This window comes from Lates calcarifer, linkage group LG15, assembly GCF_001640805.2.
Source record: "Lates calcarifer isolate ASB-BC8 linkage group LG15, TLL_Latcal_v3, whole genome shotgun sequence".
Taxonomy (NCBI): Eukaryota; Metazoa; Chordata; class Actinopteri; family Centropomidae; genus Lates; species Lates calcarifer.
In genome coordinates this window covers 30,123,182-30,151,110 of record NC_066847.1, presented here as the reverse complement: position 1 = coordinate 30,151,110, position 27,929 = coordinate 30,123,182, and the positions used below count along the sequence as shown (strand labels likewise).

The following is a 27,929-nucleotide window of genomic DNA, read 5'->3' as shown; positions in this document are numbered from 1 at the left end:
CAACTGCCGTGTTACAATTATCCACCTGGGGGCGCTGTATCCCCTCTATGTCTATATTCATGTGACCGCCGTAGAGAGGCGGGGTTACAATGTACAATTTAGGTGCTACAGCGTAACCAAGAAAGTGTCCGTGATAACTGGGCGCATCTGCTCGTCGCTGCGCTCTTCCTTCCTCTCGTCGCGGACGTAAAAGAGACCAACCTCGAACATCAAATGACATATGTCGCGGAGGCGCCGCCAAAGGGGACGGGACTGACTCAGAACACACTCATATGAGGTGCGTAAGCTTGTGGCACATTAAGATAAGAAGGAGCTGAATATAATAAATTCCAGCAAAGCAGAAAGGTGCTTTAAATAGAATTTATTGTGGATTGTCTGAGCGCGCTCTGCGGTGAATGCAACAGGATTTATTCTGCTCGTACGGGGGAGGCTGTTCTGTTCTCCGTCCCCATAGTTTGTGGACCGAGGCGCTGGCCTGTTGCTAGGAGACCTTTTGACAGCTGGGAGCTTTTGGAACGTGACAATTAATGCACTAATGGTATCTGCTTATTTGGCAACTCAAACCTTCATCCTTCTTCCCACTTCAGTCCTCTGCGCGCTATTCGTGCGTAAATCCTAATTGTCTCTTGTGCGTAAAAGAAAACACTGACCACGGTGGTAGTTTTCAGGCAGGAGATTACAGTGTTTTGCAGGGAACAATGGCCCACTTGTTGTGATTATCAGATCCTAAACATTTCCACCCTCCGGATATGCGGATATGTATGAGGCTGGAACTCAATGTTTTTCATATATATCTATATCTATATATATGTATATAGATAGATATATGTATAATTTTTTGAAACTCCACTTTCAAATGGCCCATGGAACACAGTCGTGATTAGCACTCCTGATGTATATGTTGCAAATATTTCCATTATTTTTTTCCCCATATTTATTTTTAAACATTTCCACTATTTTCATTCTTAGAGCTACGTAATCAAAACCTTATTTAGACAAAGATGTGAAATGTGCGCAGCTTGTGTTGGTCTGTATTGGGGCCAGACTCACGACTGAAGGATAAGCTCCCGCTCTCCCTCATCAATCAGTAGCAGTTGCCTGTGGCAGTGCGTCTGAAGGTCACTCGTGCACCAATCAATAACTAAATCTTGCTGGGGACTACATTCAGGTGCAGCCAGTAGTGCACTCAGCCCTGCATACACGCATACAAGGTGAACCACATACATACATAGACCTCCTTCCATGAAATAACCATACGAGAGGGCCTGGGATGACTTATTTTACAGTGAGTGAGTAGTGTTTCAATCAGAGTATCCAGAGCAGCTTGGATTTCAGAGTGCATCTGTGCTGACCTCTGTTTCCCTCTAGTGCTGCTGAGTATTATCTCACAGGAGACTGTGGGATATCAGATTCAGGTGTGTAGCACATTATGTCAAGGTTGTAGCTACACCAGAAGGACTTGGTGTAATTTGGACTCCCAGCTTGTTTTGAGAAGTGCTGAGCTTGTTATTCTCTTCTCTGAAGTCGAGCTGCCTGTGGTTGTCACAGCGCCTGTTCTTTACATGAAAAGGCCTTGAAAGAACAGCTATAAGAATTGTCAAAGTCAACACTCGTGCAGCTGAGAGAAGGGAGAAGTCAGCATTAGGCTTGACACATGGTTACATCCTTTCACACATTGCACAGGAGGTTGTCACAGTGCGACTGGGTCGAGTGGATGGACTGAGTAAAGCTGACATGCTGTTCTGTCCTATCAGGCTGATGTATGTGCCCAGTGAGGAGACTACACAGCACCTCCCCTCCACCTCCACCACCATCTCCCCTTCCTTTGTCCAGGGGCATGCCTTCTGAACCCAGCCTCAGGTAGGTGGTGTGGTCCATCCGTGCACACTGTACAAGTAACAGTTATCATATGCATAGACAGGGAGCCACTTGCTTCTGGGACAGAGAGCACTAAAAACAGACCTTTGTCCAGGCTTATTGTTTGGATATAGTGGAGGTTGGACAAGGGTAAACCCACTTAAAGGTATAACATGTACATTATCCCAGATGTTGCCAGCAATTTTCAAAACTTTAAGCCTTTAAGCCACATTTATAGAATACACTCTTTTTGGTCTTGGATGTTTTTAACTATACATTTCAACTGAATGAAGAATAAAGGATGTTTTTTGTTGTTGCAGAAACACTGATTTTTGTAATGTCAAACTGCTTTATTCAGTGTTTTTCTGGATTTAATCATCAGTTGTGTTTGTTTTGTAGACCTCTAATTTGGTTCCTGCTCAAAACCTCCTGAACATCTGGTTCATAAAGTATCAAAGAAACAAGCTAAGCAAATGTTAGCAGCAGCTTGGCTTGCAGCCCACCCAGGACAATTGTAGCATGAAGCTGCTTTATTCAGTGTTTTTACTGGTTTTAATCATCTGGCCCATTTGTTTTGGAGAAGAGGAGACCACCGCAGATAATTTGTCTCTTGGTAAAAACCTTATTTTAACCAAGAGAAAGTGATAGCAATTACGACAATAGTAGTGAAGACAACAACTCCCATGATTCTGCTCTACTTCACAATGTCATTAAACCACTTCTTTTGTTATTATTGTAACTGAGAAGCACCTAGGAGTAGCAATTGCATACTGTGTTTAAAGGGGAAGCTTGTATATTCTGTTGTCAGCAACAGTGTGTTAGTCTGTTTCTCAAAACCTGCAGCATGTGCACACATCAAAGTTGTTAGATAATATTTTCATCAGTACATTTTCATGTATCCATCATCATCATCATCATCAAGCTCAAGGGCATTCCATCCCTCCTCAACACCATCTCCGTCCATATCCTGTCCTTCTCATCCAGCAGGCAACTTTGTCCTTTTCTCCCTCGGCTCCCCCTCCAGCAGAGTCCAACTATCAAACAAACAGCCTGACTCATCATTCATCCTACTGCTGGCCCCTAGCGTGCGCACACACACACACCAACATACACCCATTATTTCCTGTGTCTTAAACCCCATCACCATGAAGGTGACAGAGCAAGCCTCCTGGCAGACAGCAGCATTTAGAGTGACATCCGGGACTGTAAGTGGACAGAGATGGATTTGGATGGACACGGTGGCGTGGTGCTGATGGATGAGTATGAGCAGAGAGGCGCTGAGGAGGATTCTGAAAACACAGTATATTATATTTGCTGCTACATGGGTCCACAGCATACAGTCAGTCAGTCCATCAGTCAGTCAGCCATACACTTTCAGACATGTTTTGTAGTCAGTACATTTGCCTCATCCACCGTAAAGAATCTGACTTGAAAACTGTGAGACATGTACTGATGGGCAGAGAGTGTTCTGTAAGTGCGGGGGCATAATGGAAATGTCACTCATAGCAAAAGATGTCATTCATAGCAAAGCCATTTGTGTGATTAGCAAAGTGTCACTGGCCTAAATTGCATTTAATTCCATTCTTAATGCAATTTCAAATATGGAAAAGACATAAATAATTTACATCTTGTGCATAGAAATAGAAAATGACTTTAATATGTTACCACCCACTGTCCTCCCTGTGTGATGTTAGCAACATGAACACATTTATAATAATAATGAAAATATATATCAACATGAAATGTATTGAATATTTCTCTAGATCAGACTTGGAATTGCCAAAAAATGCTTTGTCATAAAAATATTACAACTAAGGTATTAACAAGACTAAGAGTATACAGCTAGGCTAATGGAAATGCCATTCGTTTTGCAGGCATTTGGTTATAAACCAAATTTCATGACTAGATGACAGTCCATCCATTATCAAGACATTTCATTTAAAACCACTACTACCAACCCCCTGGTGGTGCTAGATGAAAAGTCAAGTGTGGACCACAGTCATTAGATTGTATCCTCTGGGCACCATAAATATCTGTACAAAATTTGATAAGTTGTCCTGCTGGTTACACACCATGGCTGTTTCATGGCAATTCATCCAACAGCTGTGGAGATATTTCAGTCTGGACTGACCAGCCAACATTGCCATCAATAGAGCCATGTTGTTAGGGGGAAAATGTAATGTAGTGCGTTTCGATGGTACTGTCAAAACTGTCTAGCTGTCCAAAACTGTAAAACAATCTTTGAAAACTTTGCCTAAAGTCACTGCACATGTGTAATAAGAAAATGTCTTATCCCCAGAGGGGATGTGTATGTTAAAGTGTTAAACTAGTAGTCATAATAACAGCAGGAGTGTTATGGAGATAATTGTAGTAGTGAGAGAAATAGTGGTAGTAGTCGTACCAGTAGTAGAACAGTACATACATGCTTCTCCTCTGTGTGTGTGTGTGTGTCTGTAGCAGTAGGGAGATGCTGACAGGACAGAGGCTCTGCCAGTCAAAGTCCCACCAGGACTCTGTCCTCTCCGCCCTCAACCAGCAGAGGAAGGACGGCCTGTTGTGTGATGTCACTCTGGTGGCTGGTGAGCAGAAGTTCCACGCCCACAAAGCCGTCCTGGCAGCATGCAGCGATTACTTCAGGGTGAGTCCTGGACTGTATTATATACCTTGAAAATGATGCGTTTTTCAAATGAGCATTTGCAGTTGAACAGGAAGATTATGTGGGTTCATAATTAAACACACAAAAACTTTGTTTTGTATATGCATTGGTTAGATTGATAGAAAGGATTGCATTCACATCAAGCTGATATTTGCCACTCTATAAAAAGCAGGTGTCAGTCAGGCAGTGTAGCCCACTGCTGATGTGATAGAGGTGACAATAATGTGTTACATAACCATCTTCAAGGCTGGTAGATTGTTAAAACTGCCACAAAACTACCAGCTGAAGAACCTCATTTACATAGATTATTAACAGGAAGGTTACAGGGTCCCACAATGGTTCAAGCTATCAAGAAAAGAATGAGAAATTCAATTTGAAAAAGGAAATTTGAGTTTTCCTGTTATGAAAATGGTCAGGTTTACAAGCACAGATGGTACAAAAATATGAAGGAAGCTTCAGTCTAAATTAAAAGTGCTACAGCAGCTCATCCTTCACAAGCCCACCTGGATCGAGCCACAGTGTTTGTTTTCGTGTGGTTTCTTGCCGAGGCTTCAGCCTGATTCTAGTTAAGCCACAGAGGTAGCTTTAGGTAGACTCACGCTGTCAGACAGGCAGACAGGAGATTTGCCGAGATGGGCAGCACAGGGGAAAGTGCACCGATGAGATTTGATTTAGGGACACTGAGCAGATTAGGAAGTAGAAATTAATCCCTCTTGAAAATGAGAGGCAGATTAAATATGTCCAAGTTGCCCAGGGATTACTCCTCCTGTGTGAATGTTTGTGTATGTGTCTAGGTTATTTTTACTTCCCTCTGCAGAGAGTTGAGGGTGGGCGAGTCACACTCCTCTCCTCCTTTTGTTCGTCCTCTTCACTTTTGTTCTCCTTTTGTTCTTCAGCTTGGTTTTTAAATGCTGTTCTTTCAAGTCCCAGTTGAGCGAAGCAACACTGTTGTTCCAGCGCTCAAATTATTAGATCAGCCTGTTACAGTAAGCAAGAAAACTCACTCCACCTCCCTGTTCCTCTGTTCCTCTTAACAGCATTATCGTCAGTTTGTCATCTGACTCCACTGCTGGGCTTCATTTAGTTCATTTACTGAGGAGATGAAGGTGCCCTGTGTCGTGATTAGCAACTTTTCTCTCTCCCTTTGTGGCTCTTTCCTTCACACTCAGACAAACACCCGCATGCGCACGTAGTGGTGATTATAACACATTATCTAGCCCAGGGGACATGAGTGATTGTAATGAAATACCTGACCAAGTGTGGGTTGTTTACCTGGGACATGTCCTGAATGTGTCACCTGCCTCTTCCGATACCGTCACATTACTAAGACGTCTGGACAGCTCAGGCAGATATGGCCAAATCAGTCACACCAGCATCATACACCACCCTCAGCGAGATTGCCCACACACACTTACACATTCACACACACAAACACAACACACACACTAAGTCTCTCCATTCTTTTTTTGTCATACACAGGAATGTTGTCTTCTAGCCCTGCAGTCGGGACAGAACTCATATCAAAAGCTATTGTTGTCTCCAAGAAACGTTTCACGCTGCATGTACAGCCTGTACTACACAGAACTCTGTTATTGCTTTCACTACTTTATGAGGACAGTGCTATTTTAGGGTGGAATGTACAGTATTTACTCAACAGCTGATCACTTGACTGTTTCCTCTAACACAGCTCGACTTGATAATTTGAAGTACGGAGATGTACAGAGCGCTGTATCACACTCAACTCTTATAGTGTGTGAACAAACATTCATTACTACACCCAGTACTCCATCCCAAATTGAAATTTTGTGGATTTTCTTTACAGATATTTGCTGCTAAAAAGCCTATCTAACAATTTTCCATGTCAACTTAGGTTTTTTTTGTTGCAGTATTCAAGAAACCACATGGCGCTAAGAGGTCTGCAACACAGATCAACACAGAGTAAACAGATCTAGGGGTTTGCATATTATATATACATATAATTGTAATACAGAATCAGTCAAGAATACAATGGTTGCCTATGGGTAGACCCAAGCCCTGTTCTCCAGACATGGATAATTGAGCTTGATTTCATTGTTGGTGATTTGATACAAGTATGTATTTCTAAGTTTTTCAAATCTGTCTTAAAGCTTTTGGACATGGTTTAAGGTACAGAGAGCAAACATGATCTTCATTAGTGCTAGGCATCCAATTAACTTTACAGTAACTATACACGCTAATTGTTCACTGTCACTGGTGAAACTGTGGCAACACTGCATGCTGGGAGGCCTCCCATCACAACAGTGTCATATAAGTGCAATCTTATGATTAGGACACATCCAGTTCTATGAATGCTGATCATGTTTTTTCTTGACTTTCTACTTTCTACTTTTGTCTTCATTTCAAAATAAGGGCATACCTATGTCCTTATTTTATGAGGTTACCCAGGAAACCTCATCTAAGATTAACAAATCAATTCTCAGAATACTCTGAGGAAGTTAGCTGGATGACAATTAACAGGGTCAACCTGAATTAGTTAAAAGAACAGGGGAGTTTATCCAACCACACATAAACATACTAATATACCATCAATAGTGCTAGTTGAATCTTTTAAAGGTTATGTATCCCATAATTTTGATGTGGTTTTACAGGGTTTTCTATCTTTGCAAAAGTAAAATTTAGTTTAATGGCCTGAATCCTTGTAAACTTAGCTTATTTCATGACATGGTAAAGGTCAAATTTTAAGGAGAAGAATATTGGCACAAAATTCCAACAGTTGGCAACTTCAGTCCAAAACCACTGGTATTTGCACTCATCTTCCAAAACTCTAGCAGCTGAGCCTCGGGCACTGCAAGAGGTTTCCATGTAGGATATCACCATTTCTGTGAAATACTTGCCTGTAAATATATCCACAGGCCCTTAGAGAAATGTTAATATTTCACTCAGACATAAAAACAATCTCACTGAACACTGTAATATTTCTCTGGGTGTGTGAGGGAGTCACGAGTCCTCTCTCCTCAGGCAGGCACACATAAATTTTGCCATCAGGTCAGGCTAACTGCAGCGCTGCACTCCCCACTGCAGCATCATGTGAAAGGACTGCAGTGAGCGTCTCAATGTGTCTCTGCGCTGGATCTATATCCTAAGTCAGAGGGGCCATCCGTCACCACCAGCACTCCCTCAGCTCCTCCACCAAGGTCAGGAGCATTCACGCTGGAGGCGAACAGCTCTGCAGACACAGTCAACCTCCCCACTCACACGCAAACATAGAAGTGAACATGCAAAGTGTAGGCAGTGACTCCATCACATACACTCTGCTTTTTACTTTCTGCCTATGTCTCTATCCAATTTTCTGTGTTTTACACTCTTATGCACTCTGACCACAGCTCAGCCACCATCACACCTCAGGTTTAGCCACAGGCCCTCCTGTGCTCAGTGGACCAGTAGATTTTTAATTAGCGCAGTGGTGAATCAACTGGGCTGAGCTCTGAGGAGAGACATGCAGGCCGTGGTTAAAACCCAGCATGGCCTCAAGTCAACCCTGTCTCACCCATCACAGTTGCCGTCAGAAGGGGGTTGGTGCTTGGTTAAAGTTCATTTGTCCTATGAATCAGGGAGAATGGGATGAGGTTTGGGAGGAATGAATGTCGTTTTCGTGACAGGCAGGGATGCTATGCTAAATGGCCGGCCTGCCAGCCTTTGAATCTTACAATGCAGTTACACACCAGTCTCTCAGTAGAGATAGTGCAGAGTGACTGTGCTGCAAAGCGCCATTGTGATTAAAAAGATATGTGAAATTGCAAGTTAGCTAGATCACTATCCTGAGGCGAGGGAACTGTGGGGGAAGGAATTGCCTAAACCAGCTATAGCTAGTTTTCAAAAGCAACTGATGTTTCTGTTTGTCCTATTGTAAACGAGAAAAGAATAAACTATAAAGCTTCATAACCTTGCTGTCCCTCATTACTAAAGAGACAGGTAGCAGGTTCTTAATCTTGGCCACATTTGACCCATCACCCTCCTCTCCCTCTTCCCCTCCACACTGCTGTGCTTTGTTGGTCTGCCCTGATCAATGCCTCAGTCATCCCCTCATGGTGTGACACCAGTCAATAGCTTTGATTAGCAAGCAGCAAGCTGGACTCACACACAGCAGGGCCAGACTGCAGATGCTGCGTCCGCTGCTTTGATTTCACATGGAGTGCGATGTGCACACGTGTGGCTGTGTATGTGTGTGTGTGAGTGTGTGACAGAAGGAGAGAGAGACAGAGAGGCTGTATAACAGAAAGTACTGATTGTGCTATTTATTTCTGTTGACCTCCGGGGCCAAGGCAGGTAAATCAATACAGAAGGGTTCTAGGATGTTGTGTCTGGCAACTTTTGATTAACTATGATGCTGTTTTTTCAGCACGGGCACATACAAAGCTAATCTGTTAATGCTGTAACAACTTATAAATGTAACATATTCAGCCCTACAGAATCTACATTGAAGGACAGGAAGAACAATGCTGGATTGACCTTACCATCAGTACCCATGATTACTGGGCATTTTCAAATCAAATATTTCATTGGTTGGTCCCTGTTTTTTTTTTTTTTTTCTTTTTTTAAACCAAAGACAAAATGCCAGATAAAATATCTATGATGTGGTATTCCCTCAGCTGACCTCCATGTTTTGGCTATGTGTCACCAGGCCATGTTCAGCTTGTGTATGGTGGAGAGTGAGGCAGACGAAGTGACTCTGCAAGGAGTGACCAGCGTTGGACTAAAGCACGCGTTAGACTTCGCCTACACCGGACAGGTAAGCATGAGCAACAGCCAGCACAGTGATTTCCCACAATAACTCAAAAACTCAAATGTCATCTACAGAAAATCTGAGGAAAAGACATCATAATACTTTTCACTGTGTTTTACGGGGAGGTGATAGATGGGAAGTGCTGTTCAAAAACACCAGAACAAAAACCACTTAAGAGCAGTGGCAAAAGATTCAGATCCTAATGTAAAAGTAGCGGCACCACAAAGTAAACATACTCACTTAAAAATAAGAGTCATGCATGCATTCAAAATTATTTCTGTAAGTGAAATTAGAAATGTATGTAAGTAAAGGTACAGAAGTGTTATCAGCAAAATTGTATATCAGCACACATTTTGACATTAGATGGAAGCCCAGTACAAATTTTAAATGATATTTTGACTGTCATTATACTTTACAGTACTATTGAGCACACTGTCAGGTGATGCTATAATCCTGACTAATATACATTTAAACTGTCCTTGAATCCTACTCTTTTCCAAGCAAAGAGCAGATACTTTGCTGCTTTGTCAGCCCTTGTAACTTTCACATGGTTTCACATTGTTTCTGCTTAGGTTACACTGCATCTGCTGCATGGCCCCACTGGCTTGAAAAGCAGTCTCATTTAAATGCTCTGCTCAGTCCAGCCTTTATAGCCACTTATGAGCAAACAGTCTAGAATGAGAAATATTTCCACACATGAATCTTTGACCTGACTTACAAAAGAAAAGTAACATTTTCAGTGTTGTGTCTACATGGTCATCAGGTGGACAAAGCGTGTAGGTAGACTGAGTAGACTTAGTAGTATGTTCAGACTTCCCAGAACCACCTCCCACTTTACCTCCACACGCACCCTCGACACAGCCTTCTGAAGCAACCGAACACTTGTCTGGTTAACACATGCTAGAGAAACATGCTACCCATAGACAGGTGCTAGTAAAGGCACATGTCACAGGCTTTACATTAAAATGAACTATGACATGCAAACTTGCACACAACAAAGCATACAGCTGTCTATAACATCACCCGCTAACACCATCAGCTAACAATATGCTAGCTAACAACCAACCAGCTCATAAACTAACTGGCAGTAATGTTTCTTTGAGACTTAAATATTAGTTGAATTATTACAGATGCAATAATGCATTAGCACAATTTTCATATGGGTGCTAGTTGAAGGGAAGCAAATGTGAACTATTTTGTAGGCTACATTGTTATTTACAGCATCACATTTTAAAAGCTAACCATGTTTTGTGTGTAAAAACTGTATTTGCAAATAACAAATAACTACAGCTGTTGCTAGTGGAGTAGAAAGTGCAATATTCCTCCCTAAAACATTTAAACACATGTCTAAAGTAGCAAAAATAAATCAAATAAATCAAAACATGGATTTTGCAGATTACCACTTTAATCTCAGCAGCATGAGCTTTACTGCAGCATGGCTCTGGATACTGTGTTATCCAGGAGTATGCAGGTGCCCTATCAGCTTTTGTTGTGGTCACACTGTCGAACATTATTCTGGGACCGAAATAAGAAACAGAATTAAATTCAAGAAAGCAGAAGTAAAGAGCACAGTATTTTATTTCCATGCTAAAGCAGCAACTGTCATGTGAGTGAGGCCGCTATCCTTGCCTTCTCACCCCATCAACAGAGAATAAGTGTGTGATCATTTCCAATAACCTTCCTTGGCCTTTTTAGTGCCAGCAATGCTCGGTCCAATAAGCAGCCTAGTGGATTATGCAGTGTACTGAGAGGCCAGGAACTTTGTAATTACTCCTAATTTTATTTCCACAGTGGAAATGAGCAAAGAGTGAATCAGTTAGGCAGTGTAAGTAGGTCAACAGCAAGCTTGAAAGCCGCCCTGCTTTGGTTGGCTCAGCTCCTGTCTGCCCAGAGGAGATGATAGCAGATGAGATGAGGGCAATATGCTTATCCCCACACCGTAAATAATGACCTACTAAAATCCTTCAGCCACATGTCATAGGCCAGCAGCATGAGTGAGGAAACACTCTGCCACAGGCTGCTCTCAGACTGGAAGTCAGTTAGTAACTTCACTGAAATTTTCACTGCACTCCAAGAACACAGCAGTGATCTCAGTTAATTAATTTGGAACATCCTGTAGTGTTTCAGTTTTATTACCCACAAACATGAAATTTCCGAGCATGGGCTAAAAGAGTGACATAGAGTGAGCCTGCATGGGACAGATCCTCTGTAGATGACATCTGTTTCTCCTTTCATTTTGTCTTCTACTCCAGGTAAAAGCTTGCAAGTAGCAAGCTCAATAAATGTCGGTTTACACAAGAACTCACTGTACTCCCACACTAAACCAGCCATGGTGTTATAAAACTGACTTCTGCTGTGTGAGGTTGAAGTGCTCTAGATGTGGTGGGCCTCTGGAGTGGAGAGTAGAACAGGGTATGAAGAGCATTCATTTACAGTTATTACAGTCAGCCTATTATTTTGATTTGCCTTTGTTGCTGCCACCTCCTGCCAGGACGCTGATGGAGTCAAAGAAGAAAAGGAAAATGTAGTGTTTGTTGTTTATGCTCACCTTTCCCATTGCTTATGCTATAATGAAAGTAGCAGTGGTGTTTAAAATAGGACCATAGATTGGAGTCTTCCTCTTACATTAAGAGAATTTGATCTGATTGGTAATCAATAATTGGCTTATTCCAATGCATCCTGAGGCAAAGAATCACTCATCACTGTTTTCCATCTAAACATGTAAAGCTTATGAAAGCCCATTGATTGTTCTGGTGGTTAAATGGACATCTGTCCATGCCTGGCAGTAAACAACATTGTGATAAATGGGAATGTCCAGATGCAGCTAATTGCGGAGAAGAAAAAAAATACTCATCAGCAAAGCTTGCTGGGGAATTGTTCTAAGTGGCTGTAGCTATATGGAAAATATTTTATCATTCTAAACAAATTGCTTGATGATTTCACATGAATCCTAAAGTGGTTAACTGGTGGGAGTCAGCACAAAAGCTGACTAAAATGTTTTTCACATCGAATAAACGGACAAACATGCACCAGAAGAAGGTAATACATTTGTATTCAGATTTGTTCTACTGAGATGAAAAACACAGACTGCTTTTTCTGTTTTCAAAAATCATAAATAATGAGTAGACATTTTAGTGATTTTTCTCACTTTCACTGCTGATACAGTCACAGCTCTGTGGCTATGTAGGGCAGGCTGCTGAATGGATTATCAAAGGTTTGTTCCTGCCTTTTAAAACCAAACAAAATTTCATTTGGAGTAGGTGGGCCCACTGTGTGAGAGGTTACATGATGCATGTCTAGTCTGATTGGGTTATTACTCCAGTGATTAATGGAATATTTAACTCCATGTGGTCCTGTGAGTTTGCTCACACAAAGATGACAGCTTACCCTCCATACATATATTGGTATTACCTGGCTTTGCTCCCAAGAGCACAGCAATATTACTTGGCTGTGTTACAGAGCTTTATGTTGCATATGGGTGGGTAATATGGAGGAAACAGAAGGAAGCTTTCAGCAGATAATTTCAGCTGCTGTTCATTCAGCTCAGCAGGAAGCATTTTGGCAGTATCAGTGCTGTAATAATTATGTGAACGTGTTGCTTTGCTGAGAGGATGATAATGGTGAATCAAGCACATTGATAGAGCAATTTTTGGTATGCCATGCAGTCTGTCGCACTCACTTTCCCTGTTTCTATCGCAACATCATAAAAAATAAAACCTAAAATGAACCATAACCCAGACAAAAAAGTGAAGCAAATTGGAAATTAGAGATACAGTACACTATGTTTTCAAAAATTACTGATATTGTTTAACATAGTCCAGTACACTTCATTTTCATAGATATTGTGCTGTGTTCCACTGAGACTGCTACTGCTACATTAGTCAGCTCCATAATTCACACAATTTACACTCATTATCTTATTGCAACTCAGTTTTTTTACCAACCAGGTAAACTTGCAAATACTGGAGCCGGGGTACACACAGATCACCAGTCCATCTCTGGGTCAACACATATAGGCAACCAACCAGTCACACTCACGTTCACACCTTTGGGCACCAGTTAACCTAAACTGCATGTCTTTGGACTGTGGGAGGAAGCTGGAGTGTCTGTGTTGATATGTTGGATCCATGACACAACAGTGCCTACTTGCTATTGTCTGGTACTGCAAGCAATGAACAAAAAATATGATACTTGACTATAAAAACATTAGAAGGTGAATGGTTTTCACAACAATTTTTTGAGAAAAAACAAGAGTAGGAGCCTTAATTGGAGAAAATAAATGAAGCAGATTTGATGTAGAATACTCAAAATTTATAACATGATAAAAAACTAGAATGGCATTCAGAAGCATATGTACCTCCACCAAAGTGAAAAATGCCCCATCTTGCAGTGTTGAGGAAAGTAATAAACATTTCCAATTCCTGGATCAGCCCCTTTAACCAGAACCACACCAAAATTAAATGGGTTCTTCCCTGGCTCATGTGCCAGTCCTCCACTAAGTTTAGTGCAAATTGGTTCAGTACTTTTTGTGTAATCCTGCTGACAAATAAACAAACAGACATGGGTGAAAAAATAATCTCTTTGGCAGAGGTGATAACAATATAAATTAGATTATTTTTGAAAAGCAAATACTAGAATGCCTTTAAAATCAGTGTGTCTGAAAACTACCTGCAATTCAAATGCAGTGAAAGTGATACTCAGAAAAAGGTAAATTAAAAAAAGAAACCTAGTGACCTTGTTTATCTCCTCTGCCCAGATTCTGCTAGAGCCAGCGGTGATCCAGGACGTCCTGTCTGCAGGCAGCCACCTTCAGCTGCTGGAGCTCCTCAGTCTCTGCTCCCACTACCTCATCCAGGTACACACATGTGCAGCTGTCCTTGTGTATGAGCTGGGGACATAATAAGAGGAATCAGAGGAATAAACCACTTCACTCATCCATCCATATTCCATCAGAATAATGAAAATCTTGTAATATCTTTGAGAGGTGTGTTCGACTCAGGAACAGTCCGTTGATTTAATTCTGCCTGCACAGACTAGCAAGGAAATCTCAAATGGGCCACTTAACTTGAAGTGGGATAGCTTTTGTGTAACAACTTATTTCACATGTTTATTAAATTAGTATCAGAATCTGGTTCTCAAGTGCACTAGAGTATAATATGAGTTTTCTGGGGAATACTAATACTAATACTTGTCTTTGGCAAAGCAGCATGTACCAGGACTTTCAGGTTATAGAATTGCCCTGTTCCATGGGAAACTGTAATTTTACATTGAGATTATGTTGACTATATTGATACTAGCTGTGTAAAATACTGACCTGGACTCTTCGTCTTCTCACCAGAGTAAACATTCATTAAAGACAAGTTACCACCATTAGGCTGTCACCTGTACCAACATCATTCATCCTGTATGTTTTTTGTGTGCAAACACAGGATAATGACAGAAATCTGGGCAAGATGTTTACAGGCCAGCGCATTCAGATTTCTTTTGGCACAATCCTGGTCACAAACATGGAGAATGGAAACTCCAAAACCCAGATCATTACTGAGATAGCGGTTTGTAAAATGAGCATTGCATGTGATCCTCCCTCTCTAATTTCTGTTCTCAGTTTTGCTGAGCGCAGCAACAGTAACATCATTAACATAAGGCTCATTTTGGGAAATACACTTATAGCCTCCTTGCACAGTTATACAAGAGGATTGATACCACTCTTAAGTCTGTCTGCTAGAACCAGTAGATAGTTAACTTAGCTTAAAAACAAAGACTGGATGAACACATTATATATTGTTTGTTTAACTGGTACAAAAAACCAGTTGTAGTTTTAACTGTGTGTTCTTGGTTTCTTCTTGAATAGGCACACTCACTTCTTGTCTTTAAAAATTAAATATATGCTAATTAGTGAGCTTAAAAGGTGTTGGTAGGTGGATTTTCTTTACCATTTGACATAGCTAGGTTAGTTGCTGTCCCAGTTTTCAGTCTTTATGCTGAATTAAGATAACTGTCTCTAGCTTGATATTTTGCGGTATCAATCTTCTCATCTACCTCACCAAGACAGGAAATAAGAACATCCCCTAAAATGTTGAACTATTCCCCCAAGCTAATATCACTGCAAAGTCTAACATCAAAACTAATTCATGTGCTAAACATGAGCTGTAATTGTGAATCTCCAAACTACAGCAATCTGTAATTAATGGTCCAGTGTGTCCTCCTCCACAGGGAGGTTACAGGTCAGACTCAGTTAGAAAACAGAATCCAGATTCAGTGTGTTGCTCAAGGACACTTCAACAGGATGGATACTTGTCAGCTAAAGTGCCTGAGTCCAGATTTCTTCGAGAACTAGGCCACCCTGTTGCCTATTTCATGTATTTTATGACAGAGACCAAGATGAATCTGTTGGAACAGAGGCAAAGTCAGCCTGCTGTCCTCTGGGTATACAGACAGAAGCTTCTGTAGATAAAGACAAATCAGGTTGAGGTTATTGCAGAATCACTCAAAGGCTTTTTATACACAGTTTTTATATGTTTCACTGGACTTCATGCATTTTGCACTGGTTTTAGAATCACTTAATTAAATTACCCTACATACTCTATACACTACTTTGCATGTACTGTTTCCCTCATATGTGGTGATGGTGTCTGTAGATCCATGCCACCAGACTGTAATCTTTTTTTTTTTTTTTTTTTTAACTGTATTTTGCCATTTGAGTCCTTACAGTTACATCACAATGTTAAACGTTGCTCTAATGTGCCATCTGGTGGTTGCAAAAGCCTCATGTCTGTGAGTTTGTACTGACTAGCAAATATCTTCCTGTAAACAAAACAACGTACCCCTGAATAAGTCTTGAGTTTCCTGTTTGTCCATCTCTTTACCTGATTAACATGGGGGTGTGCTCATCACAAGTCATATCAGCTGACTGTTATATTTGCTGTTTACTTTGTTGAGATAGTAGAAGCTAAGACCGGACCAATAACATTGATTTCCCAGTACACACTGCACCAGCTGATTGACAATTAGATATATCAGCCAGTCTGCAATATGATGTATGCAGCTGTGCAGAATTCAGTTAACTGATTATTGAATAACAGATCAATGCTACACTTGCTGTGTATAGCACTGTAAGTCCTTTATCTGAAATGATTCTAATGAAACATTTTGACTGGTAAGTATATGCAACTGTTGTTGTTGCTATTTGTACAGTTAACATTCTCATATTTTTCTGAAGACCTTTAAATTCCTTCATCTTAAATCCTGATTCAGTAATTTTTAAAATTAAAATACACTATATACTTTTTCTGTAAAATGGAAACAGGAGGAACATTGAAATGTAGTGAGTTTCAGTGCAAAAAATAGCATCTTATAAATGTGAATAGCTGATCCATTAAGGTATTACAATATTGGTATATATAGGTGAACAGTAGTAGGAGGGACTCACTGATGCATGTTTGTACTGCATGTGCTGAGGGACAACCAGAAGATGGCAGTCTTATTCCACTAGTCAGACCTCAGTTTATTTTATTTATGTCTTTTCTGTGTGTGTCTCCACATTTGGCATCTTCATTGTTGTTATTTAACTGTGACCCTGAAATAAACCCACAGTTTATGTATATATATGTGAGTGTGTGCGTGTGTGTCTGATTTGCACACATGATGGGTACCCATACTATGTAATATATGTGTGGGGGATGATTGTATATCAGAGTCAGCTTTATTGTCATTATACAGAAGTACAATGATCACCTCTGCTGAATAAATTGAAAAAAATCAGCAAATTTTAAGTGCAATATGAATGTGACATACAACAGCTGTCTCTGAATCCTTTTTATGTAAATGGTGAAGACGCGCATTCATCTGTATGTTTACTGTTTATTCATCCTGCAGGAACTGAGCAGCGTAAACTACCTGGAGCTGTACCGCGTGGCCGACCTGTTCCACCTCCCTGCCTTAGAGGAGGCCGTGGTGGGCTTCCTGGTGGAGCATCTGTCTGAGTTGAGCCAGAGCCGGCAGGATGAGGCCCTGCAGCTGCCCTACCGCCTCCTCAGGGAGGTGCTGAAGAGCGACCGCCTCACCTCCCTCAGTGAGGAGGAGATATGGAAGGTACTGGGAGTGTGTGTGTGCATTTGTGTGTACGTGTGTGGTCACAGGATTTCCTTTCAACTAGAGACATGAGGAAATGCAGTATTAAGGTGTTAAAGCGTAGTGTTAATGTGATATTTTGATGAAAAATAAACTGAGAAACCTGAACAAATTTCATCTTGGCACCAAACTATTCAGCATAGAATAAACACACACACAAATATAAATGCATTGCAGAACATATAGCTAACACTCAGATTGATAAACAACAACCTAAACACAGCCATCTGCATATCTTACACTGTTTGTTTATATTAATGAGGGTTTGCAAAAGGAAGGACTGTTTCTTATTATGTGTTCATGTATGTGAGACTGTCAGTCCATGTATGTGTGTGTGTGCATACGTGATGAACCGCCAGGACTGTGGAGTGGAGCGGCAGTGCATCGTGGGGACTCGCCGTTTTGACTGTTCATTTGCACCAATCAGCCTCCCCTCCTCCCTCCCTCCCACCCCTCACCCCCCAGATCTCTCTCCCTCTCTGTCTTTCTCCCCTTCTCTTCTCTGATTAGGCCCACCGCGGCTCCATCAGGGCCCCAATCCCCCAGCTGTCACTCGGCCGCCCGTCTGATTGAAAACAATCAGGCCTCTGATGGCACAATTACCCTGACCCTTTAGCCAGCCGCCGCCGCCATAATCAGCCTCTGATTAGGCTGCTTTGGGCCTCCTTCACTTCGCCCAGAAGGTTAATTTGGGCATCAGACGGAAGCGAACGGCAAGCGGGGGCCATCGTTCGAAAGAGTGGGGTTGGGGGGGGGTGGGGTGGCGGGGGTGGGGGTGGGGGTGGGGGTGACTGTGCACGCCAATACCGGACAGATATAGCTTGGCCGTCAATCATTGTCACTCAGAGTTTTCTTAGAGTCTCTCACACTCTGGAAATCACATTTTCTCTGGCTTTGTTTTTTTTTTTTTTTGTCTTTCCTCTTTCTCTCTTCTTTCCTGCCATCCATTGCTCTGCGTTTCTGTAGCCCCCACCCCCCTCCCGCCTCCCTTTACCTCTCTCCCTCACTATCTCTTTTGCTCACACTCCCTCCTTTTCACACACACAGGCACACACACTCTCTCTCCCACTTTCTCTTTTGGTACGGAGGGGAAGGAGGGAGAAGGAGTTGATTTATTCTGTGCCCTGAGGAAGTTGTGTGATGCAGCGTGACCTTCACAGTCAGCTGCCATAGTGCACGCACACACACACACACACACACACACACACACACACACACACACACACACACTGTCACTTCAGAACTATGAGGAGGAGAGAGGCGGGGAGAGCGATAGAGAAAGGGAGGTAGAGACAGGAGAGTGGCACAGATACCACAAAAAGACAATCCTGACTGCATCCTGCATGTTTGTTGCATATTCACAAATTGAGAGTGGATTGAAGGGGAGATAAAGGAAAAACTGTTAGTTTTGGACAGCTAGGAAAATGTAAACACACATACATCATGCACTAAATGCTGTGTGATGGTTTCTGTCGTAACACGCTAAATTTTGTTCAATATTTGTCCATGGTCGTCCTTGTTGCTGCCTGTCTCCATTGGCCTATAAAAACTTGCTCTGTCTCTGCACAGATTATGTTAAAAACCACTTTGTTCTCCTGATAATGGCATCAGTGATCTCCAGTCATCTCACCCACATTCACACCTCATTGCAGCTAAATAACCTTGCACTGCTCTCAAGTTCAATTAAATCGCTTCTCAGGAACCCAGTTTGCCTGCATTAAACAAAGGAAGGAGCCTGTGGATATTTACAGTCTGTATATTGAATGCTGCTGATTAATAAGTGCTCAAGTGTGTGCGTGCTTGTGTGTGTGGATGTGTGTTTATGTGTTGGCGAGTATGGACGCAGTGCTTGCCTCAGCCTTGCCATAATAGCCTATAGGTGTCTAGAGAAACAATTATGATTAGCAGTCCTTCACTTGGTTTTTCTTAGATACTTATGTTTTCTTTCCCTGCTCCCTTCTCGTTCATTCCCCTAACTTTTCATTGTTCTTATCCTCACTATAAGCTGTCTCCTTGTTTCCTTTCCTTTTCTCTTGCACCTTTTATTCCCTCCTCAATGTCTCTGTTCTTAACCTCTTGTCTTGGCATACCCTAACTTCCTGATTCTTCCCACCCTCTTTTTAAGGGACTGTATGAAAATGATCAGGAATGGGAGCAAGCTGAACTGTATTTTTAAAAATGCAAGACCCTCTTCAGGGTTGGAGGACCTTTCCCTTGACTTGAAAAAATAACACAACAGTATTGAATTGGTTCAACTCATTTTACCAATAATAAATGAAAAGGTAAAACACAAATAATTTAAGGTAGTACCTCAAATTAAACTTTATTTTGATAGAGCTGTTATATTCCAACCTCTTGTATCATGAACAATGGCCACCACCGACTCCTGGCGAAAAACAGGCCATTTTGAACTTGAATTATATTATAGGCTCACTATATTATAGGACACTTTTCCTTTTCATGAAGGTGGGAATGACAGTTGGTACTGTCTATAACTGTTCTTCCTTTCTCTTTCTGTCTCTAGTTGGTCGTTCTGTGGTTGGAACATGACTGTCGCTACCAGTACACTGAGGATCTCCTCCAACATGTCCGCTATGGCCTGATGGACGTCCCCACTCTGCACCACCTTGCCAATAGCCACCCTCTGGTCCAGTCCAGCCCCACCGCTGCCGCCCTGGTGGACGAGGCCCTAGACTACCATCACGCCACCTTTGCCCAGCCTCTCCGCCAGTCAGCCCGCACCAGGCCTCGCTTCCAGTCCCTCACCCTCTACATAGTTGGAGGGCGGAAGCGGGAGGTGAGCAGAGTGAGGGAGCTGCGGTACTTCAACCCAGCTGCGCAGGAGCACGTACGTGTCGCAGGTGGGTCGAACTGGAGCGAGCTGGCGCCCATGCCCACCGGGCGCAGTCACCACTGTGTGGCTGTCATGGGGAACTTCCTGTTTGTTGTGGGCGGTGAGGTGGAGCACGCCACCGGGAGGACGTGTGCAGTAAGGACTGCCTGTAGGTACGACCCCAGGGGCAACCGGTGGACTGAGATAGCCCCCATGAAGGCCTGCAGAGAACACTTTGTCTTGGGAGCTCTTGGTCAGTACCTCTACGCAGTGGGGGGCAGAAACGAGCTGAGGCAGGTGCTGCCCTCTGTGGAGCGCTACTGTCCCAAGAGGAACAAATGGATGTTTGTCCAACCCTTTGACCGCTCACTGTCCTGCCACGCCGGCTGTGTGGCTGACAACCTGCTGTGGGTCTCAGGTACACAATGATTGGGAAGAAGAACTCCAGATATACACCCACTCTCCCATGTGTATTATTTTTACCTTAATTCTACACATACCTGTACATATACTGTACATGGATAGACAAACTCTTCTCATTTAGTTTAGACACACACTGCTTCAAGCATATTTGTACCACAGTCTTTCACTCTGAAAGATCAGGGTGCTGTTCCTTTGTGTTACAGGTGGGGTGACAAACACAGCTCAGTACCAGAATCGACTAATGGTGTACGACCCAGAACAGGTAACTATGAAATTATAACAGTTAACACAGTAAGTCAAGCACACTTATAATCTACTATACTATATCACTGCTGGCCATATTTGAAACCATCCTGTGTAGAGTTTCATATATTAAATTAGAATTTAAAGCTGCACTACCAGTATTTTTATATTAACAATAGACCAAGTTACTATGTAAAAGAGATGCATGATGCATTATTATCAAATTGTGGTTCCCCTCAGTTCTGTGGAGCTTTTTAGCATCTGTTAACACAGTGTTTTGGTTTTACAGCCTATAACTTTAGTGTTTAGGTTTCCTTTCATGAGCACTGATTTATCACACCAACTCCAAATGACACACACTAGATGGCACACATAGCAGATAAAGACTTGCTGGAGACCAGAAATAGAGTGAAGAGAACACTGGACTTATACTTGTAAGATCACCTGAGACAGGACTCCAGATGAATACGAATGTTGCTCTGTTTTCTCTGGCTGTGTAAGAAGCAAATGTTTGCTAACACATTTGAATCATTTTTTTACCCACTGTCCCCAAATGGCCAAAAGAAAAAGATTAATAAAGATCTAAATGTATTTTCTCACCCCCTCAGACAGCCGTCGGATTTCATTCAGTCCTGTACGGAAGAAGTCAAAACTTTAATAACACTAACTATTAAGAACAACTTCTTAAGTGTCAAACCAAAGCGTTTGAGCTTCTGAGCGCCACTGATAAAGGCTACAAGCCAAAACACACTGGTCTGATAACAAAGTTCCTCTCAATACTTCAAGTGTAGCTGTTTCTCCATATGCTAATTCTGCAACTGCCTTTTCTGTCCACCTACAGTACATACTGTACAGTAGCACGTCTTTCTGTCCTGGACAAACTACCTTCCATCTCTTGCTCAACTGTGTTTTTCCACTATAAAACATTTTATGGACAGAGTATTTTTTGGTGTAAGGAGAGAGAGGGTGAGCAGCATATATAAAACTTTACAGTTACTTTACAGTTGAAGTCATTTTTGTTAAAGTAATATTACTGTTTGAGGTGGTGAAGTGCATGCTTTTGAAAAAGAATCTATACTTAAAGTACATCAGTGTAACAATAATGGCTTTTTTGAGAACATTAATGCAGATCTTATGTTTACTGTGATGGATTACACAACAGGCAAGAGTCAAGAGTCTGCTAATTGATTTTCACACCATATGGAAATTAATGGAAACCAAAAGAACCCAGGAAAATAAGAAAACTACATACATTTCTTTGAAACTCTGTGGCTTACTTTAGAATATAATCAGCAGTAAGTTGCAATTAATTCATGCTTATTGGCTGTACTTGTCCTTTAATGTCACTCTTCCAAATATTTTGTCTAGCTTTTATCCTTAATACAAAGTGAACAGTCATATAGACATATATCTATTTTGTTGCACTCTCTTAGTGAATGGACAAGAATGAATTTTATCAAATATCATTTCTGCATTTGCAGTACTCACACACAGCTCATTACAGTGGAATGTAGTAAGCGGCAGTCTCTGTTTGTGTATGTTATGAGCCAGCTGTTAAAGAGGCCCAGATCTTGGTGAGGCTGTATATAGTATAGAGGTATGCAGTGTGTATAAGTGTAAGGTGCATATCCATATGGGTCTGTGTTTGTACATGTCGACGTGGAAGCGAGGGAGTGAAGAAGCAAGTGAAAGAGAGAGGGAGAGAGTCTCATTTGTATTCACCATGAATCTACATTCACCTGCCAGAGCAACAGCAACCCCCCACCCACTCTACCCTCAACAGATGGCCACCCGTCAGCTCCCAGCAGACACACACACAGACATACACGCACACTCTCATTCTCTGCCTCAATCAAGCACTCACACACACACACACTGACACAAAATAAGCTTCAACACACTTAGTGAAATGAGCAAGGATCCTCTGTGTAAAATGGAGTGGCTGAAACATATGATTAGAAATAGGGAGGGAAGTCATTAGTACAAACCAGAGCTCTAGTGTCACGTTATTTATCTAGCACTGAGCATACATCAATTACCCATGCATGGATATGCTTAAATATTAATCTTCTTATTCATCCTCCTTCCCTTCCCACCCTGTGTTTCTCTCTCCCTCCCTCTTCATACTACATCTCACCTCCTTCTCATCATCATCTGCATCGCATCATTTTCTCCATTCTTTCTTTCCCCTCCATCTGCTTTAACCACCTCCTCCTCCTCAGGACCAGTGGTTGGCCCGCAGTCCCATGTTACAGAGGCGAGTTTACCACGTCATGGCGGCAGTAAGGAGGCAGCTCTATGTGCTGGGTGGTAACGACCTGGACTACAACAATGACCGCATCCTCGTCCGCCACATCGACTCTTACAACATGGACCTGGACCAGTGGACTCGCTGCTCCTTTAGCCTCCTCACGGGTGGGCAAACTGAAGGAGCCACACATATAATCATGCAGAACACATTTAAATTCACACCGACGATGATTGATACAGACATTCTTTGCTTTTTTGCTGAGATTTAGATAAGAAGATAAATACCACGTTCATGCAGTGGACGATCCGGGGGGTGGTGGAGGGGGTAGCAAAATGACCAAAATGCATCGACCCTGTTAACCTGCCATCCACACTTTCCATCCCCTAGCAGCAGAGAGAGTGCAGGGGCAGAGGGGTTGTTGAGTTGAACATATGTAAATCTAGTGTGCCTTTATCTGACTGAGGTTTGTGCAGGTTTGTTAGAATCTATGGCTCTGAAATATCAGTAGTTGATAAATTTAAGAGTTCAGGGGAGTGACATGCGTGTCATACGTGTCACCCTCATGATCAGTGACAAGTTGCAATATGTAGTCACAGAAGAGCAGGTGGCTCATAGAGACACTGTTGTTGTTGTATTGCTATAATATTCCCATAATTCCTATAAAATCCTTTTTCTGTTATCATTCATTAGTGTCTGTGCCGCTGAAAATACACCGCAGACTAAGCCACTTCTATAACAAAATATTTTAGGGGAGACATTACTACAAATATTGTTTTTAGAGCAGATACTGTATCTGAAGAAATCAATCTGCACTAACCACTGTGTAAAAGTCTTAATACATAAATTATGTTTTGTCTCCAAACTTTAACTTTGACTGTAGCTTTTATAGCCATGAGTATTTAAGAGAGAAACAGTTAAGATTTGAAACCAAATGTTTAGTGGCTTTGATACTAATTCATCATAGACACAGTGCATTTTTAATTCCAATAACGTACTGTATGTTTTACTTGGAAACATAGGTTGAATGAAGCTCTCTGCTTTCCCTCTCTCATTACATAAATACATTACACATAATGCCTCCACGCTGGTGAGGGGGTGGTAGATTAATGTACAATGAAAACATATATATACATGTATCTCTACATGGACTACAGACACAAGAGACAATCCGTGCCTATATGTGGGATGTGGCCATGTTAACTCATGTTATAATGCACTGCTGTAGTCTTTAATGAAGATTCAAATGCTTTAAGTTCAGGTAACTTTACTATTCCCCTCTCCATCTCTCCTCCTGTATGACATTCATTTGTTGTAGGATCCTTTCCTCCTATTATATCTGTGAAAGTTTGAGACAAAGTCACAGGAGAGAGAACAGGAGCTCAATCTTAACTCTCCATACACTCCTGCCCTTGCCCCATCTTTCTCCATTTATCTCCCTCTCTGCCTCTTGGGGGACGTGGAAGTCATATTGTCAGATTGCCCTCTGCTTGGCACAGTGAAGCATTGTGTCGGCTCTGTCCTCCTCAGGTCAAAATGAGTCTGGAATAGCCGTCCATGATGACAGGATCTATGTGGTTGGAGGGTACTCCATTTGGACCAACGAGCCTCTGGCATGCATTCAGGTGAGAGATGTGGCTTTTAGATTCAGCTTTATAATTATTGTGATACTTCCCAATGATCAGATATGTGATATAAATAAGTGATGTGAATACAGCTATCCTGTGCTATTCACATGCTGATCATACAGTGAGGTGAAACACCAGCACACTGATTACAAAAAAATCCATTGCACTAAATTACACCACACATCTTGTATTGTTAAGCAATGAGCAGGGCCCAGAGTTTCTGAAGAATACCAGTCTTTTACTTCCACCAGCCTAATTTTACCTTCATTTCAAAAAAAGTACCACTGAAGATGTCTAACAGTTGTCTAACATAGTTGAAAAGATTTGTTGTAATTCAGTTTTCAAATACTGTCAGAAATATTGTATTATAATACAAGTTAAGCACACATTACTTAATGTGATGACTGTCTCAGTAAAATATATTTAAGTAATATCACAAACTAACAGGTAGAGTGGATACTGATTGTAAACTGTGGAGGAATTTATGAGACTTTTGATGAACTTGTTAATTGAATGACTATTACTACAATGAATATAAAGGCCAAGGCCAATTCTGTCTTCTTCTGCTGTAATGGACATGGAGTGGCTTCAATTTAAAGCATAGGCTCACAGTTATTTCAAGTCTGTTTAAAAACAGTCAGTACTTGTGTAATATAAGGATTCGGCAGCCATTCAGTCATTCATTCAGTTATTCAAATCAGATGGTTATTATCCAAAGTTATGGTCTTTTTGTATTTTCCTGGACATGTTTACTTGTTAATCTGCAGTGGAGGGATAGTAATACAAGCAGCCATGCTAGCAGCTCTGAGGCTGTACTTTGGGACAGCAGGGTTTTGAATAAAATGCTAACACTGGCATACTAACATGCTCACACTGACAATGCTAATGTGCTGATATATAACAGGTATAATGTTTACCATGTTCACTGCTATATATGAGTATGGTAGCATGCTAACATATCAAACTAATACTAAATTAGCATGCTAACATATTAAACTAAGAAAATACAAAGTGTAGCTGAAGCTGATGGGGGATGTAGTTTTTTTTTTAGAATTTGGTCATAGTCACTAGATGAGATGTACAATTTATCCTGAGAATGGCATGAATGTGTGCACCAGATTTCATGGCAATCCATCCAATAGTTGTTGAGACATTTCACTCAAAACCACATGCCACCCTCATGGTGGTGCTAGAGGAATAGTCAAGGGATCACAGAAGTCATTAGGATTCATCTTCCACACGTCTGTACAGAATTTCATGCCAGTCCAGCTAGTAGCTACTGAGATATTTTGGTCTTGATTAAAGTGGTGGACTGAACAACAGACAGACGGACATTGCCACGGTGCTAGCATGGCCAAAACCTACTCTTGTTACACAAACCACTATGTCATATTTACAACTGATGTGCTTGAGGCTAATTTGTGAGGTGAACCACATGGTGCTTTACAAATATCTTCTTTCCAGGTGTTGGACCTGAGCAACGAGGGGAAAGAGGAGGTTTTCTACGGGCCAACATTGCCATTCGCCTCCAATGGTATAGCAACTTGTTTCCTCCCTGCTCCTTACTTTACCTGCCCAAATTTACAAACTCTACAAGTACCCCATCACAGGATTGGTACTGTTTAAACCACTGATGAACAAAATGTCAGACAACATGAACACATAATCAGAGGATGAAGGAGCCTCAGCTCAACTCTGGAAAGTCAGCATTTTCAAATGTGACTAACAAAAATGTTCCTGATCGTAGTACTCATCTGTATCCTGCCACCTCTGTCACATGAGTGCACAGGGATTTCTTTGAAACCCAAATGTAATAACTTGACTTTCCTTATCTACAAGAGCCATGGTGTTCTGCAAGCTTCAAGGAAACTGGGATACAAGCAGCTGTCACAATAATACAGCATTACTGTTGTATTTCCCCAAAGACAGACACCATTCATGATGTCCAGTGAAGATGCGATGAGCAAGTTAAGAAAAAATAACTCCAGGGGGATTATAATAACCTTAGAGGACAGGAATAAAATGCCAGTCCTATTACCAATTAAGTGATTTATGGTAAGCAGATATTGCTGTATTGCTTAATTGTTCACAAGTTCAAAGAAACTGTCCTTTTTTTAAAACCCATTATAGGGCTTTAAGAGCTTTTCTAGCTAAAATAACCATATAACATTTCCATCAAACCTCTGTAATCACTTTGGTGGCTTGAAAAACATGTAGTATTGTTTTTCAAGATGTAGAGGAGAGAGCTTGTTTTCTCATTGACTCGCATGTACCTTGAAATTACAGATCAGGTTAACAAGTGTCAAGCGCCTGAGGCTGAAGCTCATCAGTGCATAAATGACCATGTAATTTTTTTTGTTCAAATAAGGTAAAAATTAATTGATGTTTCTGCAAGAGCAGTGACACACTACTGTATGTATGTCTGTATGATATCAACCTGTGTAAGCGAGTGTGAGATTTTTATTATGCTCAGGACCTAAGACTGTTTATGTTCAAATGAATGTCTGGTCATTGTCATTATTCAGAGAATATCTGCTGAATATTCTCCATAGTGTGTATATGATACGATAATAACGCTGCATTATGATGATTTTCAAAAACATGATCCCTGCACTTCCCTCATCTGTCCAAAACAATGTGTCTGAAAGAAAATACATGGAACATTTTCAGAATAAAGATGCTACATAAATAAACTGTTCAGGAATGTATTTTTATAGACAGGCAAATAGCTGTAACAGTGGATAGTGACTAGTCATCTGTGAGAATTATTTAGCAGCAACAGATAATTGAACACTAATTTAAAGCATCACCTCTGCTGCCAGTCATCTGTATGAATTCTCCAACCGCCTCTGATACTGTTGGGAGAGAAGAAATGCAGTACAGCATGGAGCTGCTCAGATGAAGGGATGCATTGCAGTTTGATGAGGCTGGAAAATGACTAGCAATGACAGAAAATGGGACTTGGTGATTGTGGGAGACAGGAGTGAGACTTCATGTGATTAGGTGCAAACTAAAGCCGGATTGCAAGAGATTGCTGCGACTTGGAAAGGCGAGAGAGAATTGGAACAAACAGTACTCCTCTCCTGTACTCGCTTTTTTTTTGCTACTGAACCCTTTGGGCTCGCCCACGACTGTCATCAAATCTGTAA

General features: G+C 41.5%; 1 protein-coding gene across 2 annotated transcripts; it reads left to right on the top strand.

The window, feature by feature from the left end:
• The first annotated feature begins 79 nt into the window (after positions 1-79).
• klhl32 (kelch-like family member 32) lies at positions 80-27,548 on the top strand. 2 transcript variants are annotated; one of them, XM_018682676.2, is made up of 11 exons: positions 80-277; positions 1,755-1,860; positions 4,318-4,495; positions 9,174-9,281; positions 14,032-14,130; positions 17,151-17,366; positions 19,930-20,656; positions 20,865-20,923; positions 23,127-23,319; positions 24,683-24,777; positions 26,245-27,548. In XM_018682676.2, the coding sequence occupies exons 2-11, from the start codon at positions 1,763-1,765 to the stop codon at positions 26,404-26,406; spliced, it is 1,935 nt and encodes a 644-aa protein (XP_018538192.1). In that variant the 5' UTR covers positions 80-277; positions 1,755-1,762; the 3' UTR covers positions 26,407-27,548. The 2 variants fall into 2 exon arrangements, with proteins under 2 accessions (XP_018538192.1, XP_018538183.1); XM_018682667.2 differs by having other exon boundaries at positions 4,315-4,495.
• The last annotated feature ends 381 nt before the right edge of the window (positions 27,549-27,929 follow it).